This window comes from Rhamphochromis sp. 'chilingali', assembly GCF_963969265.1.
Source record: "Rhamphochromis sp. 'chilingali' genome assembly, chromosome: 5".
In the NCBI taxonomy this organism is placed as follows: domain Eukaryota; kingdom Metazoa; phylum Chordata; class Actinopteri; order Cichliformes; family Cichlidae; genus Rhamphochromis; species Rhamphochromis sp. 'chilingali'.
Window position 1 is genome coordinate 4,309,422 of NC_137932.1, and position 17,807 is coordinate 4,327,228.

Sequence of the window (17,807 nt, forward strand, 5' to 3'; positions counted from 1 at the left end):
TTCTGTAAGCAGTTTATTTCACACAAAATAAAGGCAGTTGCAGTAGCATGAAGACTGCAGTATCCTATTGATTAAGCAAATGGACAGTATTTTGGCGCAAAGGTAAACCGATATAAAGTGCTATCTAGCTAAATTAGCACAACAGTAGTCACGGGTGAACAAACGTTCGAACACCGTCTAGTTTTAGATAAGGTCCTGCGCTTATAGTCAATAACCCGACACAAAACGACCCAGAAACAGCAGCTGTACTCAGCAAATTACGATTTTAAACGCGACTGCAAAATAAAGACTGATCCCAAATCAGTCTAAACGGCACCGGATGTCGGCAAAGTAAAGAGACAAGTGCCGTTTTCGTGAGTGACTTGTTCCAGGAAGTGCTCTCCGCCGAGTAGAGCATTTCTGAAGGGCTGCCATTTTACCGAGTTTACGGTAAGAAAACTTGCTTCGTTTCGCTGTGTATATTGCTGGCTGCTACACTGCGTGCAGCGTGTCGTGCTACGATGTTGTGTTACCAAAGAAACACACATTAGTTACATACGAAGTGCTAATTTTTTTGTAGCTAACCTAGCTTGTTTGCCACAGTGCATGTGACGCTGCTGTTAGCATTTGCTGTCAGTGAGTGGTATCGAGACAAAACCACAAACGTGTTACATTTAAACCACTTTAAGTAATTATATGTAAGTTTTTCTGACATCGGGGTCATTTTAAGGAACTCGCTGAGCATTTACTGCCCTCTAGTTAATTATTAACTGCCAATTCCCTATTATTGTGTTCATCTCATTTCCTAATAGACTAAATGTCACTTTAACTGCTGTAAAGTTAGCCTCTTCTAACGATGGCTCAAGCTAATGTAGATTTAAGCCGGTATAGTCTTTTCATAGCACATACACAAATGTCAGTGCTGAGTAACAAACCCAGCCAATTACAGCTCATGTTTTTCTCAGGTGCCCGAGTGAACGATGGGGAGCAAAGCGGTCCAGCTTACCTCAGGCTCGCATCATGAGCACATTCTGGCTTCTCTGCATGACCTGAGGCTGCAAGGTCAGCTGAGTGACGTCACCGTGCAGGTGGACTATGAGGGAGATGTGGAGGAGTTTCATGCCCACCAGGTGATGCTTGCTGCATCCAGTGGCTACTTCAAGAAAATTCTGCTGTCTCCGCACGCATCTCGTGATAAACTGTCTCTCTCAAATATGCACTCGGAGGATTTCTCTGCATTTCTGGAATTTGTGTACACCGGTAAAGTTGAAGTTGCCAGAGACAAGATAGGTAATGTTCAAGCAGTGGCAGAGTTTTTGGACTGTGATGATCTGCTGAAGGTTTGCGGCGAAGCCATAAGCGCAGAAATGATACAAAAGCCCACAAAGAAAAGCTCAAAAGTTGTGGCTCCAGATGATGTGCATGGTGCTCAAAAGGAAGAAAAGGCAAACGGGAAGAGGCATCGTAGAAGCTTGCTGGTTAAGCGGCAGCTGTCTCCACATAGGCTGGTGACAGAAGTCACTTCAAAAAGATTCAAGGCAAAGAAAACAGTGAGGGATGAAAAAAGGCGGGGAAGAAAGCTACAGGTGAAACCGTCTGGCAGTAAGGTGCAACAGAGAGGCGTTTGTACTAAAATAGTGCCTTTAAACATCAAAAATCAAACTATTGATAAAGATGGAGAGGAGGATGGGAGCAGGACTGAAGATAAAGCTGAGCCAGAGAAAGAAAAAGCCAAAGAAGACGAGTGTTCACTGGGAGACCCTGCCTCTGATGGGGATGACTGGGAATGTGAGGACGATGCGCAGAGTAAGGATTCTGAAGACCCGTTGTTTTTACCACCCGGAGAGGAGGAGGAGGATGAGGAGGAACAATCCAAGCAGACTTTAAAACAATCATCCAAGGCCCAGTTCCAGTGCAACAAGTGCCAGCGGACTTTCCACTATGAGAAGAGCTACTTAAAGCATATCAGGTAACATGATAATAATGCTTTAGCTCTAATATAGCTGGAATTATGCACTGCAACGTACAGTACAGTATGTGCATTATATCATAATGTACATGGTATATATTTTTAAATAATGCTGCAACTTGTTGGTGTCTTGGTGAGTACGTACCATGGCGTGAAAGCAGATGTGGTTTATCGCTGTGAGACCTGCTCGCAGACCTTTGCAAACCGTAGCAATCTGAAGATCCACGAAAAGCACGTTCACAGTAACGAGAGGCTCTTTGTCTGCGAATCCTGCAACAAGACCTTTAAGCGAAAGAAGGATGTCGTCCGCCATCAAAGACAGGTGAGGACCGGTAGAATTTCTAACAGCCATATTAATGTTATTTTAATGATAAAAAGTATTAAATTTGTAATAATCCAATTTCTGTGAGAGTCACATTTTTTTTATGTGGAGTTTCTGTCGCGGCTGCTTAGGTGCATGAACGCAATCTGCGACACATCTGTCCTGACTGCGGGAAATCACTCAGCTCCAAAACTGCCCTGTTGTTGCACGAGAGGACACACACAGGCACAAAACCCTATGAGTGTACTGACTGCAGGGCCAGATTTACCCAGAACTCTGCCCTCAAGATGCACCGCAGGTACGGAGGTGGTTAAATAAAGCCTCGGGGTAGGGGTGGGCCTGCAAAAGCAAGAAATTGGCCGAAAGCTTTTAATCTTGGGAGAGTATTAAGGGGGTCATTTGAGTTATTCTCTTTATAGTGAATCCTTTGATATTAGCATCCCGCTACTTAGTCATGAAATGCATCACCTTCAGCCTTCCTGGAGAACAGTATGCTAAATTAATAGCTCAGACCAGGCATCTTTATATATAGACTACTTTCACCAGAAACAGCTGGAATATCAGGCTGAAGGTGCTGCCATCAATTGGAGATCAGGCACGAGAGCCTCCTATGTTACTTTACCGTCAAAGAACAACTGGACTGTTTTTTTTAATGGCAGTTCTGTGTGTTTGGTGCATCCTACATGTTTATGTAGTGTATGTGTAAGCAGATGATGAGGTTTAAACCTGTGTGTTTACACATGTGTAGGACTCACACAGGAGAGAAGCCATTTGCATGTGATGAGTGTGATGCACGGTTCACTCAGAAGCACATGCTGGCCTACCATAAGAGATCGCACACAGGTAAAACCATAATTGAACATTAATAACTAATCAGATTTGAGCATTGTCATCAAGAGCATGTTTCATCTTGTCATTTCTTTACATTTCTGTGCTTTGGTCATTTTTGGCATTACAGACCTGTGGGAAGAAAAGAAAAAGAAAGTTTTCACATGACTTTATGCAGTATGTTAAAAACTAAATACACCCCATGATTGAGTAGCTTGTAAGCCATCTTTAGCGGCAATACCTTGAAGGAATTGAGCTCTGCGTGGCTTTATCTGTCTTTCATTGTGTTGTGGAGGAATTTTGGCCCTCTCTTCTTTGCAGTGTTGTTTCAGTTCATTGAAATTTGCTGGCATTTATTTATGCACAGCTCTTGTACACTCCTACCACAGCATTTGCGTCAGGTTGAGGTCTGGACTTGGGGCCATTGCAGCAACTTGATTCTTTTAATTTAAAGTCATTCTGTTGGAGATTTGCTGCTGTGCCTGGCATCGTTATCCTGTCCTGCATGACCCATTTTCAGCCAGCTGTTATCTGTCAGACAGATGGCCTCACATTTGACTCTAGAATACTTTGGCATACAGAGGAGGTCAACTGAATGACTGCAAGTTGTCAAGGTCCTGTGATTGCAAAACATCACTCCTCCACCATCGGGCTGGAAAGTCAGTATTGTTTGTTTGTTTTTTGCCAAATGTGCCACTGTGCATTATGGCCAAATATCTCAATTTGTCACCTGGTCTGTCCAAAGGAAATTGTCCCAAAAGTCTCGTGGTTTGGTAAGATCCAACTTTCCAAACCTAAGTTGTGCTGTCCTGTTCTTTTTTTTTTCCTCGTAGTGCCCAATAAACTTTAAAATTTAACATCCTGGGTTTTTTGCATTGCATCTGAGCATTGCACGATTTGAGTTTGAGTTCAGTTTGTTTGCACATCCAGACCAGCAAACTACCAAAACATCTGCTTTTATAGACGTGCTCACGCTTGCGGATGATCAGCGAATTAAGTACATTTGATTAGCAGCACCTGGCATTAGCATTAATGGCTGTTTTCTGATTCATGAAGTGTTAGGTTTTTAAAAAATACCCTCATTAAAATATCTTGAAACAGCTAATCACCTGAGGATGCTTCGTTGGGATGTGTTACAGTTTTTATCCTCTGCGCCTATAGTTTCTCCCTTAAAGCTCATTGGAGATTATTTTTTTGGTCTATCTCCACAAACAGTATTTCTTAAAGAAAAAGTCCTGAAGTGTGAGCACACTAAAAACAAAACTATCTACACATACAAGACCATAACTTTTTGTTCTCTCGTGTTAGGAGAGAAGCCATTCATGTGCGAAGCCTGTGGGAAAAGCTTTGCATCTAAAGAATACCTGAGACACCACTCAAACATCCACACAGGCTCCAGACCATATAAGTGTGAAACTTGCGGTAGAGGCTTCGCTCAGAGGAACTCTCTCCACCAGCATTTAAAAATACATACAGGTGAAATGTAGATGTCGTTTTTCATTTAATAGTTATATTACATTGAATTTATAGGTGATTTTTCATTAATCTCTTCCTCAATATTTTTTGATATTTTCTTGTTTCTTTGGTGGTTGTCAGGCGAGCGTCCGTACAGCTGTAAAGACTGTGACAAACAGTTCACTCAGCTCAACGCACTGCAGAGGCATCAGCGTATTCACACAGGAGAGAAGCCCTACATGTGCGGCCTCTGCAAACGCACATTTACAGACAAGTCCACCCTACGCAGGCACACTACGGTGAGCAATACTTCTTAGAAAAAGTAGTTTCACCTACACGGGTACAGAGTTTGTTTAACTTGTATTGTGGCAGGAGCTGAAGTTCCCGTATTTAGAAAAAAAGACACATAAGCTGATGATTTTTGGATTTTTTTTGTATAGTGATTGTAGATCTTAAAAAACAGAAAAAAGAAAGAAGCCTGCACTGACTGCTGCAGAAATAACATCGGATTCTTTGACCTTCAGATTCATGACTCAGATGCTCCGTGGAAGACATACCTGGTGGTGCTGGAGGGAAATGTGGAGGAAAAGAAGCCCAGATCTCCTACTAAGATAAAGACAGAAGAAGCAGGACCAGGAGAGCATAAGAGCATGCCCAGGAAAAGTGCTACAACTGCTGCTGGCGATGCTCCTGATGCTGGCGATGCTCCTGATGCTGGCGATGCTCCTGATGCTGGCGATGCTCCTGATGCTGGTGGTAAAACCCACACCGACTCCATTGTGATTCCATCTGAGCCAGTCAGTGTTCCTGCTGAGTGGCTGACCAGTCACGGAGCCATCGCTCTGGTCAGCCACAGCACTATCGGCGGGATCACCGTTATCCACACGGATGTCACACCAGGGACTCAGATCCAGCCCATCGTAGCCACTGACAATACAGGGACCAGTGTCATTTCTTTAGATGGGTCAGCCATCCCTGTTCCCTTCCCTTTACCAGTGTCCATGGCTCACTCTGTCCCCTTGTCCTCTGAAGCGCCCTCTACTTCTCTGTCTGTATCCACTCTCTCAGTTCCAGTTTCTGAGGGGTTTTTAGCATCAGTCTCACAGATCCCAGGAGTTTCGACATCATCTGTACTGGAAGCTGCAGCTTCGCAAACTATTTTGGCTCCAGTTTCAGACTCTAAAGCCGCTTCAGATACTGAACCTCCGGACCCCAACATTCAGACTGTGGTTATTGGTGAGAATGATTGTGGGAGAAAACAGCCAGTATCCAAAGTGAAGAACAAGAAAGGACTAAACTGAGACCTCAAAATAAGATGTGTGTAGGGGGTGAATGTAAATAGCTTATTTTACTGGCTTTGGGGAGTTTTTAGCTGTCTCAAATCAAATCATGCTACCTTATGTGTATTCTTTGAGTTTTTCACTATTATAATTATCTGAGTTCTGGTGTTTCAGGAATAGCGTTAGCACTTTTTGTTTGGCATTTCAATATCACACTGTTACAGAGGTGAAGCTAAAGTTTAATCTGACACAAACCCCAGTGAATACAAATGAAGTGAAGATTGTAATCAATTACACATGTTCAAAAGCATGGTTTAGAATATTTTACAACACTTTTGTATTAATTACAGAGAAACGCTCTGCATATAAAATACTGCAGCTGTGAAACAGCAGCAACGAACTTTTGATCATTTAATCTAACTGTGAACAAAATTGCTTAAGTCCTTCAAAATCCTGGCACTTGTCTCTGTTTGAAATTGTCCCTCAGCCTCCTAGTACGCACAGCTAAGGCATCAATTTCAAAAATATGTCACCTTCTTGTTATCGCATTCACAAAATTTTCAGAAAACTTAACCTCTGACCCTGAGGTCACTGAGAATAAAACCGGTCTGAGATTTTATTAGATACACTTTTGGTGTTATTTTGAAAATCCTACGTTGCCTTGATCTCGAGTTATCGCATTCACAAAGTTCGGTGTCCACTTGCCTGCCTGACGACATCAGCCTTTTACAACAGAGGGGTAAAAAACTATTTAACAGAAAACCTTGAATAAGAAAAACTACAGTTTAAGTTTTTTTTTTTTTTAAATAGAAAACAAAATGCTATCATTTACATGTAAAACTTTGTCATGATGACACACACATGACAGATGAGGCCAGAGTACAAATATTATTCAAGATAAGCTAACCTGCTTGAGGTAACACCAAAGGCAACAACAGTATGGGATATAATGCCTTTATTAATTTCCATTTGCACAAGCATACTGATCAAATCCACAGCCCACTGTTATCCCACCTGGAAGAAGCTGGGTACACGGGGCAACTGACCCTTTAGTAAACACTTTGGTCTGGCTAACAATAGTGAAAGTACACAACACTGAACTATACACAATGACATGCTTAGCGACTGGCCATTTGCAAGGTTTACAGTGCAGTAGTAAACCTTCTATGATACGTTTACAGCACATAATGAGTGACTAATGATGCTCATCAGCACAGGATTACAGCCCTGGGTATAAGAAGTAAGGAGATCTGTGTCAGTGCTTTTCATTCAACAGTACAAACTCTAAATCGCAGCTTCAAACATTCAAAGTATCATTAAGTTGACAAATCATAAACAGCAGTAATAAAATTACCTATAAATGTATAACAGTCTACACTTAGTGCATATCATTACCCTCCCTGTGGTGATAAAATGGAAGCTAAATAAGAGTTTGTGGATGTAATAAATGAATTTTGCTTTAAGATCTTTCTGTTTCCATCTCAACAACACAAGCTAAGATAATGGTACATTCTTTAGATTCATACAAAGCATGAGAAACATTACATAATCTGTTTAAATATACAATAAACTAGATTTAAAAAAGAAAGAAAGAAGCTGCATCTGACTAGTAAACAATAACTGTACAAAACATGCAATATTTCTTATCAGTACTAACTTCAAAACAGAATACACTGCTCTGAAATCCCCCAGGACAGATTTCAAGAGAAAAATGTATGCAGCAATCCTCTAGACAGAGGTGAGGGCGAGAGGATTTACATTCTGACCAGATTCAGACACGCTGAAACAAAGACAGTGCTCTGAAAGAACAGCAAGTGAGCAGTGAAATATTGAAAAATCATCAGTGGACACTCCTATATACACAGTGAGGGGAGTGTAAGGGTGTGTGTTGGTTTGTGTGTTTGAAAGCATGCGTGATAAACTTTCCCTCCGTGCTGCGTTTCTACCCCGAGGTGTCTTTCATTTCAGATCCCCTTCATCGCCCTGGATGGTCTTTTTGATGCGCAGCAGGAGGGTTGTGTGCCACTGGTCCAGACGTGAGATTGAGTCAAACTCCTTTACCTGCATCAGGCAGACAAGGGCACACACAATAAGTGTTTCCTGCTTCAAATTAGGATTCCAACTAGAATGACCTGCTTTGCATCACCAGCACTCTATCAAAAGTGGTGCATTTTCACAAACAAGATCCTTTTTAGATGGTCCTTTATGTAAAAGGCTGTACTCCAAAAATAACCATGGTGCCTACCTATTGGTTTGTGGATGCCTGTTTTGAAGCCTTGCCTGACCATATTTGTACAACTACAAACTATCCCAGAGAAGTAAAGCAAGTGTGTAAGTTCATCTCTAAATGTTTTAAAGCATTCCCACGTTAAGCTTAACAACCGATATATGGAGCGACTGCCTCTTCTTCTCCCCCCCCTCCCTCTCCTGTTGCTACTTCAATCATGAAACTGATCAATGATCAGGCGATCGGCTTTTCTGTCGCGAGTCCGTCTCTCTTGTTTGTTTATCGCCCACTTTGCTCCAGAAAAAGGAAACCAGCGGATAAACAACAGCAGCACGTTTAAGCTTGATAAGCTGTTGTTAGAATGTATTTAATATTACTTTCTACACCAGGATCCTTTTCTACGTAGCTGACGGCTGGTAACTGTGCAGGGGCGGGTCTAGCAAAGTTTTGCCAGGGGGGCAGGTAGGGCATTAACAGGGAAAATTCTGTTGAAGAAAAATGTTGAATCTTTTTAATTATTGTAGAAAAATAATTGATTTCTGTGCATTTGTTTTACACATATATCAAATTAAAGTTGATTACATCGATTAAGCATCATGAGGCGGAGGGTGGGGGGTGGTTCCCCATATTTTTTTGTTGGCAATCCCATTAGTTAGGTTGTTTAATATTTCCGCCAAGTACTCTTTAAAATACCAGACTAGAGAGGATGGTGCAGGTTTAAGTTTATTAGACTGATCAGTATTGCTGAACTATGAAATATTTTGGGTGCAGTGTATTTTTTGCATTAAGGTATAATAGAATAGCTTTAGTGTTTTATTTTTTAAAACTTGAGTATGAACTTATACAAAATGCAGCAAAATATATAAAAAAAAAACAGTTTTATTGATTCTAAAATACACTATATCAGATTCATATCTGTATCGGCAGATATCCAAATTTATCGGTATCGGACATTAAAAAGTGGTTTCGTGCCATCTCTAGTAAAGACCCTACAATAAAACCGAGAAACCCCCAACAACCAAATGACCCTACTTGAGCAAGCACTTGGCGACAGCGGGAAGGAAAAACTCCCTTTAAACAGGAAGAAGTTAGCAAACTATAACCACAGAATGTATGGATGTGCTACACAAACACAGCTACATGCTAAGTAGTGCTTAGTAACTAACTACTAGGATATCACTTACATAAACTGCACAACAAACTGTACATTGGTCAGACAGCTGCATGGTTGAAAAGTCAGCTCAGTGAGTTGAAGCCTGAAGCCCTTATAATTAAGCCTTAATATTAATTTACAGGGAAGGTTAAAAAAGATTCCTCTATACAGTTGTAAAAAGCGGTAAAATTAACCCAGGGACCAAAACAATTTTTATACCAGGCTGTAATTATGGTTATTCCTCCAGTATAGTCATGCGTTTTAATATGGGAGTCCGTGGGGACCGACTCATTTTTGGAACCAACCTCAAGTATCTATTTCAGGATTGGCTTAATTTTTCAGCCCCAAAGGTTTACACTTGGTTTATTCAAACTTCTGGCACGAGGACGCTTTTCGCTCTGTGACTCTGAGTTAATTTTAAACTGTCTTTTATGAGTTTAGCTGTTATGATTACCGGGCTGCACTATACACTACACTTTGCAACACATTCACATACAAAGTCCATGGAGAATTGCCGAGTTCCAGCCTTCAGCTTCCTTGAATGAAAATCTAACTAAACTACAAGTTGAAACAGTCACAAGCGGACGCCTACACTCTCCAAACGCCTTATTAAAAAAGAAGAAGAAGAGAGTTTTCAGTGTATACAAGACTTACTGCCTCTGTGAAAGCATCACTGTTCTGCTCCTCGTGAGCCTCAAGGAGTTTCTGTTAAAACAAAGAGATGTAGGTCACTCATAGAAACTGAATAGATTAAGGGAAGAAAGTAAGCCGCTATCCAGCTACCTTCAACAACTTGCATTCTCTGGAGTCGGAAAAAGCCGGGAACATCTCCTCATACTTCTCAACAGCGATCTACGGAGAGGCAAAGTTAAAATTCTTCCAGAATTCATCATCCCAGATCCTGAGAGTCACTCACGAAGGCGTAAACTCACCTTAGCGTTGAGCTCGTCAACGATGAAATGACAAAGAGCGGCTTTGAAGAAATACTCCTTGGCGCTGTATTTCAGCAGCGGGTTGTCCATCGTGTTGGCTCCAACCTGGATATAAATCCATATCATTCAACATTTATCAGAAATGTCAAAACTGAGTTAGGAACCTCATGCACAAATACAAAGCAGAGCACTGTAGACACACCTGCTCGTAGATCTCGATAGCCTTCTGGTACTGCTCCAACTGAGCGCAGTAAGCTCCCACTTTCAGCAGACACTTGTTGGCGGAACTAAGGACAGTGTGTAAACAGCACACAGTGAATCTAATGCAACCTGTATAACCATGAGGGCTGTTTGAAACCAGTGTTGCACAGTTTTCAAAAAGCGCTATGCTAAATTAGTTTCGAATGCTGATTTATTAATAACGAGTGTGTCCAATGCCACAGTTTTGTGCAGTTCAGCCCACCTGGATAAGATTTGTTATTGGTTAGAGATTATTTAACAGCTGCTGATATTTTTAAACTAATACTGTTCCTGCTTTAATGGCTATCCTCTTTCTACTTGTGTAATGGATTGGACTATTGAACAAAGACTTCAGTAAACAGCTATGTGAGTGATCAATGCTTAACGCCAGTCAGCCACAACATTACAATCACAGACCGATGGAGGTGAATAACACTTGATCTTGTTTTGCTTGAATGTTCATGCAAAAAACAAGTATCTTAACAATCTTACTGCACCAGCTGGTAATGTCAGCTAAAGGGGAAGAAAAAACTGCAGTTCCTCTAGTTCTCTATTTTATTAGTATGTTGCTTTGCACTTATCAGAAGATATCTGTCTGTGTGTTGCACCTGCACAATGTTTAAATGGAGCTTGCTAACAAAGCTTGCTGGGACTAGCTGGTAACTTAGCACACCACCCTTTTTGTCCATAAAACTAACATAGCAGCGGCAAAAATGTAACAAACCCATAACCGATGGTCGAAGTCTCACAGCTATGTCCATTTTCTTATATAGAGTCGATGCTGCAATACCTTCTGCAGCAACCAACATCCCTTTAGTGGCTCACGATAAAACAACCGACCCATCTTCTAAACCAGCGGTGTGACACGTGAAGCCCACGAGCCAGAATTGGTCTGGCAAAGACTCAAAAACTGGACATCTTTGGAAAATGTAAAGGAGGGCATAGATTTTAAACTTTTATCTGTACTTTCATAAATTTTACAGTGTTTCCTAATAATAAAGACCTCCCCCATACCCATTCATACTACAGTAATAAAGTAACAGATAAGCAATTAAAAGACAAAACGTTACCTTTTTTTATAAGTTGAAAGAAATGAAAAACACAAATAAATAAAATATAGCTTTTTCTATTATTTTATACATTAATTTCTCACAATTGAAGCTCAAAGAGTCATGCTGACTGATTTCTTTCAATTACTACAGACACACTTCCTTATTGTGAAGAAAAACTGGGACATATTAGAGAGATTGCACTTCTTTTTCTTGCATTAAGATATTTCAAGGATTAAATGTGCAGTTAATGTACATACGATGTAAGATGAGTTTGAAATCCCTGTTCTAAACTCAGCTAGTTCTCAATCCAGCTGGACATCAATCCAAGAAGGATTTAACTCTCAACCTGTCAGCATCCCAGCACCAGACACTAGAGAACATCTCCAGAAGCCTGTGTCCATGCCCTGATGGGTTAGAGCTGTGCTGAAGTTGTGAGGTTACTTATTTAATATTGGGCTGGTGGTTTAATGTTGTGGCCGACTATTGTAGACCTTTACAGCTTCGATGAGGGTGCACACATATATCTGAAACCTGAAATTACTTTTTGCTTTAATTTCTGAATTCAGAGCTGAAAAAACAAAAAACAAAAAGAAAAAACGACTGACAAAATCCAATATTTTATACTAATAAAGGGGACAGTACCTGTTCGATTCTTCTCCTTTGTAGTAGTCTGCTGCTTGTTCATAATGTGCAATCGCCTTTACAGAAGACAAAGCAACAAAAAGCCCTTATATTTATATTTTCTATGTCCCTTGAAGAAAATTTGCACCATAATTAGTTTTAACAGTAGTTGGTAGTATAATCTGATTACATGACACCATTACCTTTTCAATATCAACTAGTTCAGACTCGTAGATCTCTGCAATACTGATGTGGTGTTTGGCTGCGATGGTAAATCTTCCCTGAAGGACAAAGAAAGGGGGGAAAAAATCATTACACACTGGATCTATCCAGACAGATGCCTCTCAAGTCAATGAAAGGTTCCACTCTGAGTGCTGAGAGGGGAGGTTAAGTAGCAGCCTGTGGGGCTCCATCTACAAGACATTTAAAAATCACCCTCTTTAAAGGAACATGAAGAAAAACAACAAGAAAAGGGCAAATTGGAGAACAACATTCAATAAACACAACATGGGCAGTGGATATGATGATACTGGCAGAGGTAGCCTGCTACAGCACAGATGTGTATGAGGGCCTTCGGTTATCCAGGTGATGGGACTTCTAGTACAGTCTTGGAAAAAATAAAATTACAAGTCACAATCAGACACTATAAAAATCTTACCATGTCTGTGTATATATCGATGGCAGCATTTAAACACTTGATTGCCTCTTTTAGCAGCATTAAGGGAAGAGGAGGGAACAGTTAGACATCATGTAAGCTTTCTCACACTTTCTCTTGCACAGCATCGTGTTGCACATCGGTATACACGGGATGTTCTTTCAGCGGGGTGAAATGGTGTGAGTCATACAATTATCTAACACGCTTTTCATAAAAGAGATTTCTTACCTCTTACTTATAAAGGTAAAATATAAAAATACTGGTAAACACACCTGTGGTATCAGTTTTAAAATCCTATGTAACCTTGTTCTCGGGTTATCACATTCACAAGATTTTCAGAAAATTTGATCTCTGAACTTGACCTCGAGCTCAAGGTCACCGGGATTCAAACTTGTCCGGGGTTTTTAGGAGATGCAGCTATGGTATGAATTTGACGACAGTACCCCACATCAACAAAGAGAGTGACATCAGTCACAGGTAAATACCATGCAGCTCAAAGAAACAACCTTACACAACACTGCGAACAAGCTGCTTAACATGCCAACATCAAAGTCACAGCAGGCTGACAGTGAAACCTATGGAAGCTTTTGTTTCCACTACTGACAGAAGAAATTGCAGGCTATTTTCTCAAACCTTTGAGTTAGTAAGATTAAATTTCAAGTTAGCTCTGCCAATCAAGAAGCTCAGTGAATGACACCTTTTCCTTGTTACCTGGAAACAGATGGCAGATGGTACAGACACATGCACACGCAAAATTGGACAGTGATAGCATCATTGAGCTACCAGTGTACATTAAACATGAACATATTGCAGTTGTGCAGAAAACAATGCCAGGCGATTCAGCTAGCAACACAAAAATTCATTTGTAATTCATGTGGCTTTCACGTAGCACCTTCAGAGCTTCCTTAATGACAGCGCCAACTTAAATATTTAAGTTATTTTCTCAAAAATTTGACTTATAACTCAAACGTTTGTGATACGTAACCTGAAATTATTTATTTCTTTGTGGAATGAAGCTTCCATAGAAACCTTGTAGCCTAAAGCTCAGTCTAATGCATGATCAATAATCCATTCAAGAAAAAGATGATTTTGCTCATGTGAATGCAGCATTTTCAGTGAGAGAAATAGTTCATCACCCACTAAAAAAGCCATTGGGATGAGTGATTACTGAAAACGCTGCATCCAGATTAACAGAATCTGCTTTCTGGGCTCCACAATCAACACTTCATTCATTTATACAGTTGGAATATAAAGAGTATTACATATGATTAGCAGCCTGGTCTTACCATTAGGGTCAGACTTCTTGTAAGCATTTCCAGCATCGATGAAACTGGTGGCACAGTCGTGTTTGTTCTGCAGCTGCATATGGAGACGTGCGGCCTTGCAAAATGCATTTCCAGCACCTGGAGACGAGGGAGATGCCAAACTGTTACACACACACACACACACACATACTGCACACTTTGGATTTAGCTGACACTCTTAATTATGCGCATAACTTGAACCCAACTTAAGTGTGGCACTTTCACAAAGTTTGCAGTTACAGCGCCAAAAAAATAAATAAAATAAAAACTTGTTCAAGAGAGCAGCAAAAGTGAGTGGAAAATTTTAAGGTGTGGATGTCATAAGCAATAATCAGTTCATCGCACCGCTCCAGTTCTTGGCCATCTTGAACATGTTGGCTGCTCTGCAGTACATCTCACATGCCTCTTCCACTTTGTGATGTCCCCTAAAAAAATATATTCATATGAGGAGAAAAACAAGAACACAGTTTTGAATTTAGTGCAAATGTTCATTGCATTTTGTTTATGAAAAGGACGATCATGCTGAGCTATATGTAAAGACACACTATTGTTAGATTTTCCACTAAGATGCAATGTTTGGCTTGTCCTAAATAAACCTTCTACACAGGCACTATAGAGCTCAATTCCTTTTGACAGCCAGCAGACCCCTGGGAGCTCCCTGTAGTCGTAATCATACTCTGGCCATTCAATCATGGCAGAGGATTACATCATTGCCTGGCCGGCAACAGAATTAGCAATATGAAGCCTGGCAATGGTTATCCTGGATAAGAACTGCAGCGTAGTAACATCTGGGGCTCATCTGTGCAGAGGTTTAGAGAAAAAAAAAAACCACTGAGTCACACGGGGCTATCGCCGAAGGTTTTTTGCATTAAGAGTCTAAACAAACAATATTTTTTATTCATTACCGGATAGAATATACACACGTTTGCAAGATTTAAATAAGGTAATGCTGATCTCTTCTGGGGTCACTGACAGTGGCAAAAGATTTGGATAGAGCTTCTGTAATGACGACCATTGGGAAAGCAAGACGCATGAATACAGGTACAGATATAAAAGAGAAACGTTTATTTGGTTAGAACTGGTCAGATAAACCAGAGGGTGTGAGTTAGGAGCTTCCTAATCAAAATACACTTCACCCCTCCTCCAAGCGTCCTCCATAGTTTATGTATAGCATGAATCTAATGACAGCATCTGCCATTGCTATAGTTATGGGGATTAACGAGGGTGTTGGTCACAGCTGAAGGCAACCATTAACTGTAGTTAATGCAATAAATTCACTCCTCTGCGGATTACATCAGGATTAGATGATGTGCTGCTGCTGGTGATTTAACTCTGATTACGTTGTTTTCTATTTTTTTAAGTCCTTTTTATTTTGGGGGGTATTTAATTAAGAAACATGATCCAGGACTTGCCATTAAACTGATTTAATAGAAATAAACAGTTCAATGACATTAATGAACTTACCAGCACACTGTATGTGTAAGCTGACATAACAGGCAGTATTAAACAAAGGAAAGACTTACAGCTATAGTAAATAAATTAGATATTTTAAGCTTGCTAAAACAGTCTGCTGCGTAGCCTCAAGGCCAGCGCTAAGTCTAGCAGGAGGTCGTGATCTGCTGGCTTGTTTACAAACCTAAAAACAGCTAAGTTAGCTAACTGCCTCGCAGGTACGATTGCGCTGCATGTCATCTTCCTCTACGTTAACAATCAGCTAAACTTCTATAACATTTAGCCTGTTCACATACGGACACCTCAGCTAGCTAAGTGAAAGCAAGTGTGAATGAAAACAGGCTCCGTGCCAACTTTGCCGCTGACACTAAACGCTTGCTAGCTGTTGTTCTTTGGTGCAGTGCTGTCTTACCCTCCAAACATCCCTCCCAAAAAAGAACCAGACGACTTGACTTTTTTGTCAGCGTCGGCCATAAGCTGAATAGCTTCCTTCTCTTTCCCAGAGTTGTCCATTTCTTGTCTGTAGTTGGGGGAGGAAAAAAAGCTAACAGTTAAGCAGAGAACACCCGCAGAGGATTCAAGTGTGTACAGTAAGGATTACAGTCGACGGGTTTATTTAGCGTAGGCGTGCACAGCTAGTGGCTTAGGTGAGTGCCGTGGCATCACGGGAGTTGGAGTGCTTTACGCCCCAAACTCAGCAAGAGCCGAGGCAAAAAAGAACTACAACTCCCAGCCAGATATGAGCAAATTTTCTTATGTCCGTGTTACGTAATATCTTGTGCCAAATTACAAAATAAATGTTGAATATTCGGCTTATTTTTTCTTAATTCGTTTTTTCTGCAGCATTTAATTAAAAAAAAATATAGTTAAATAATAAATAAAATATTTTTGTCTGAATTTAGAAACACAACAATTAGTGTCCTTTGTGTTTCTGTACAGCAGAGGGCGCGAAAGCAGTGCAACTGATTAATTATACTATAAACATTTTGACTTTCCTAATTATTCATTTTGCTAAATGAAGCTCAAACAACTTTTTGTTGCTGTTGTTATTTCGACAAAACTTCAAATTGCTTACATTATACTGTGCGTGTGCAGTTATGTCCTTTTTTTAACTAAATTAAACTGTAGAGGGAAACGTGCATTTGGAAAATCTAATTCATTTTATGGGTTCAGCAAAACAATGCCATTGGGTACAATTAGACTTTGACTCTATTCTCCTGGTGAATGTAAATTCTCAATAAGGGCTTAAAAACAAACTGTCGTAACATGTGACCGTACATAGCCCCCTAGCTCAGCTGCTCTAACATTTATAAACTGTTAAGATTTCTAAAAAGTGTGAGAAAGACACTATTGTGATCGTCCTTTTTCTGTATTCAATCCTTCCAAGTCGTACAACAAGGCTCTCATTCAGAGCTGGTCAAACAGTAGGTTACAAATGATAATGCTTGTCATTTACATTATACAATACGTAATTACTTAAATATTAATTGTAACCAATTATGTAACAACAGTGAGTGTCTACAGCCAACTGCAAATGACGGTGGAGGCTCTGTCATGGTTTGTCATGGTTCATTTCAGCCAGTGGTGTTGGGGATCTTGTGAAAATTGAAGGAATTATGAACAGAGAAAAGTACACCAGCCTTTGATTGGCCGGGGCTTCAGTTTTCAGCATGAAATTCCAAACACACTACCAATGCAGTAAAATATCTGGATAGAAAAACACATACTGGACCTTAACATTACTGAAGCAGCGTGGGATCTTTTGACAGAGATCATCCAAAGAAGCCTGGGGAAATATTCCTGCAGACTACTTAAAGAAATGACCAGAAAGCTTCCCTAAGAGATCTGATGAAGAATAAAGGTGGTCAAACCAAATACAGACTTTCAACTTTGTTGGAACTCTGCAAACTCCTTTGCCTTATGTACTCTATTTTCAAGGATATTTGTACATTTTCATAAATTGCTGACCCTATTTCCTGTTTCCTTAGCAAAATATAAAGAAACGAGGCTCTATCAAGGCTTAAGCACAGTGTTCTAGGCTATATATATGGATCAAAGTCTGCATACAGCAGCAACTTGTATGTCAAGCAAGAGTGGGAAAACAGCTGGTGCCCTCATATTTCAATGGCTTACAAGAGCAGAAGTCAGTGTGGTAAGCACTGTTTGCTGTCCCTATATTATCTGGATATGTCTGACTCTCATTAAGTATAAAATTTGTATATTAGATATATTATTAGTTAAATTGTTAATATGTTAACATATTAACAATTTAACTAATAATTTAACTAATTTAACTATCCATCCATCCATCCATTCGCTTCCGCTTATCCTTTTCAGG

The 17,807-nt window shown here is 40.2% G+C and overlaps 2 protein-coding genes across 4 annotated transcripts; one reads left to right on the forward strand and one right to left on the reverse strand.

Annotated features, from left to right (window-relative positions):
• Positions 1 to 261: 261 nt before the first annotated feature.
• Positions 262 to 6,284, forward strand: gzf1 (GDNF-inducible zinc finger protein 1). 2 transcript variants are annotated; one of them, XM_080882147.1, is made up of 8 exons: positions 262 to 429; positions 945 to 1,948; positions 2,087 to 2,270; positions 2,402 to 2,568; positions 3,019 to 3,113; positions 4,407 to 4,574; positions 4,695 to 4,852; positions 5,078 to 6,284. In XM_080882147.1, exons 2-8 carry the CDS (start codon positions 960 to 962, stop codon positions 5,852 to 5,854), a joined length of 2,538 nt encoding a protein of 845 aa, XP_080738273.1. In that variant the 5' UTR covers positions 262 to 429; positions 945 to 959; the 3' UTR covers positions 5,855 to 6,284. The 2 variants fall into 2 exon arrangements, with proteins under 2 accessions (XP_080738273.1, XP_080738274.1); XM_080882148.1 differs by lacking the exon at positions 262 to 429 and adding an exon at positions 524 to 677.
• Positions 6,285 to 6,773: 489 nt separating this feature from the next.
• Positions 6,774 to 16,101, reverse strand: napbb (N-ethylmaleimide-sensitive factor attachment protein, beta b). Of its 2 annotated transcripts, XM_080882149.1 has the most exons (11): positions 15,882 to 16,101; positions 14,363 to 14,442; positions 14,000 to 14,116; positions 12,717 to 12,763; positions 12,262 to 12,339; positions 12,080 to 12,135; positions 10,348 to 10,432; positions 10,146 to 10,250; positions 9,997 to 10,065; positions 9,868 to 9,918; positions 6,774 to 7,894 (listed from the first exon to the last, which is right to left on the reverse strand). In XM_080882149.1, the coding sequence occupies exons 1-11, from the start codon at positions 15,980 to 15,982 to the stop codon at positions 7,793 to 7,795; spliced, it is 891 nt and encodes a 296-aa protein (XP_080738275.1). In that variant the 5' UTR covers positions 15,983 to 16,101; the 3' UTR covers positions 6,774 to 7,792. The 2 variants fall into 2 exon arrangements, with proteins under 2 accessions (XP_080738275.1, XP_080738276.1); XM_080882150.1 differs by lacking the exon at positions 12,717 to 12,763 and having other exon boundaries at positions 15,882 to 15,933.
• Between the last annotated feature and the right edge of the window lie 1,706 nt (positions 16,102 to 17,807).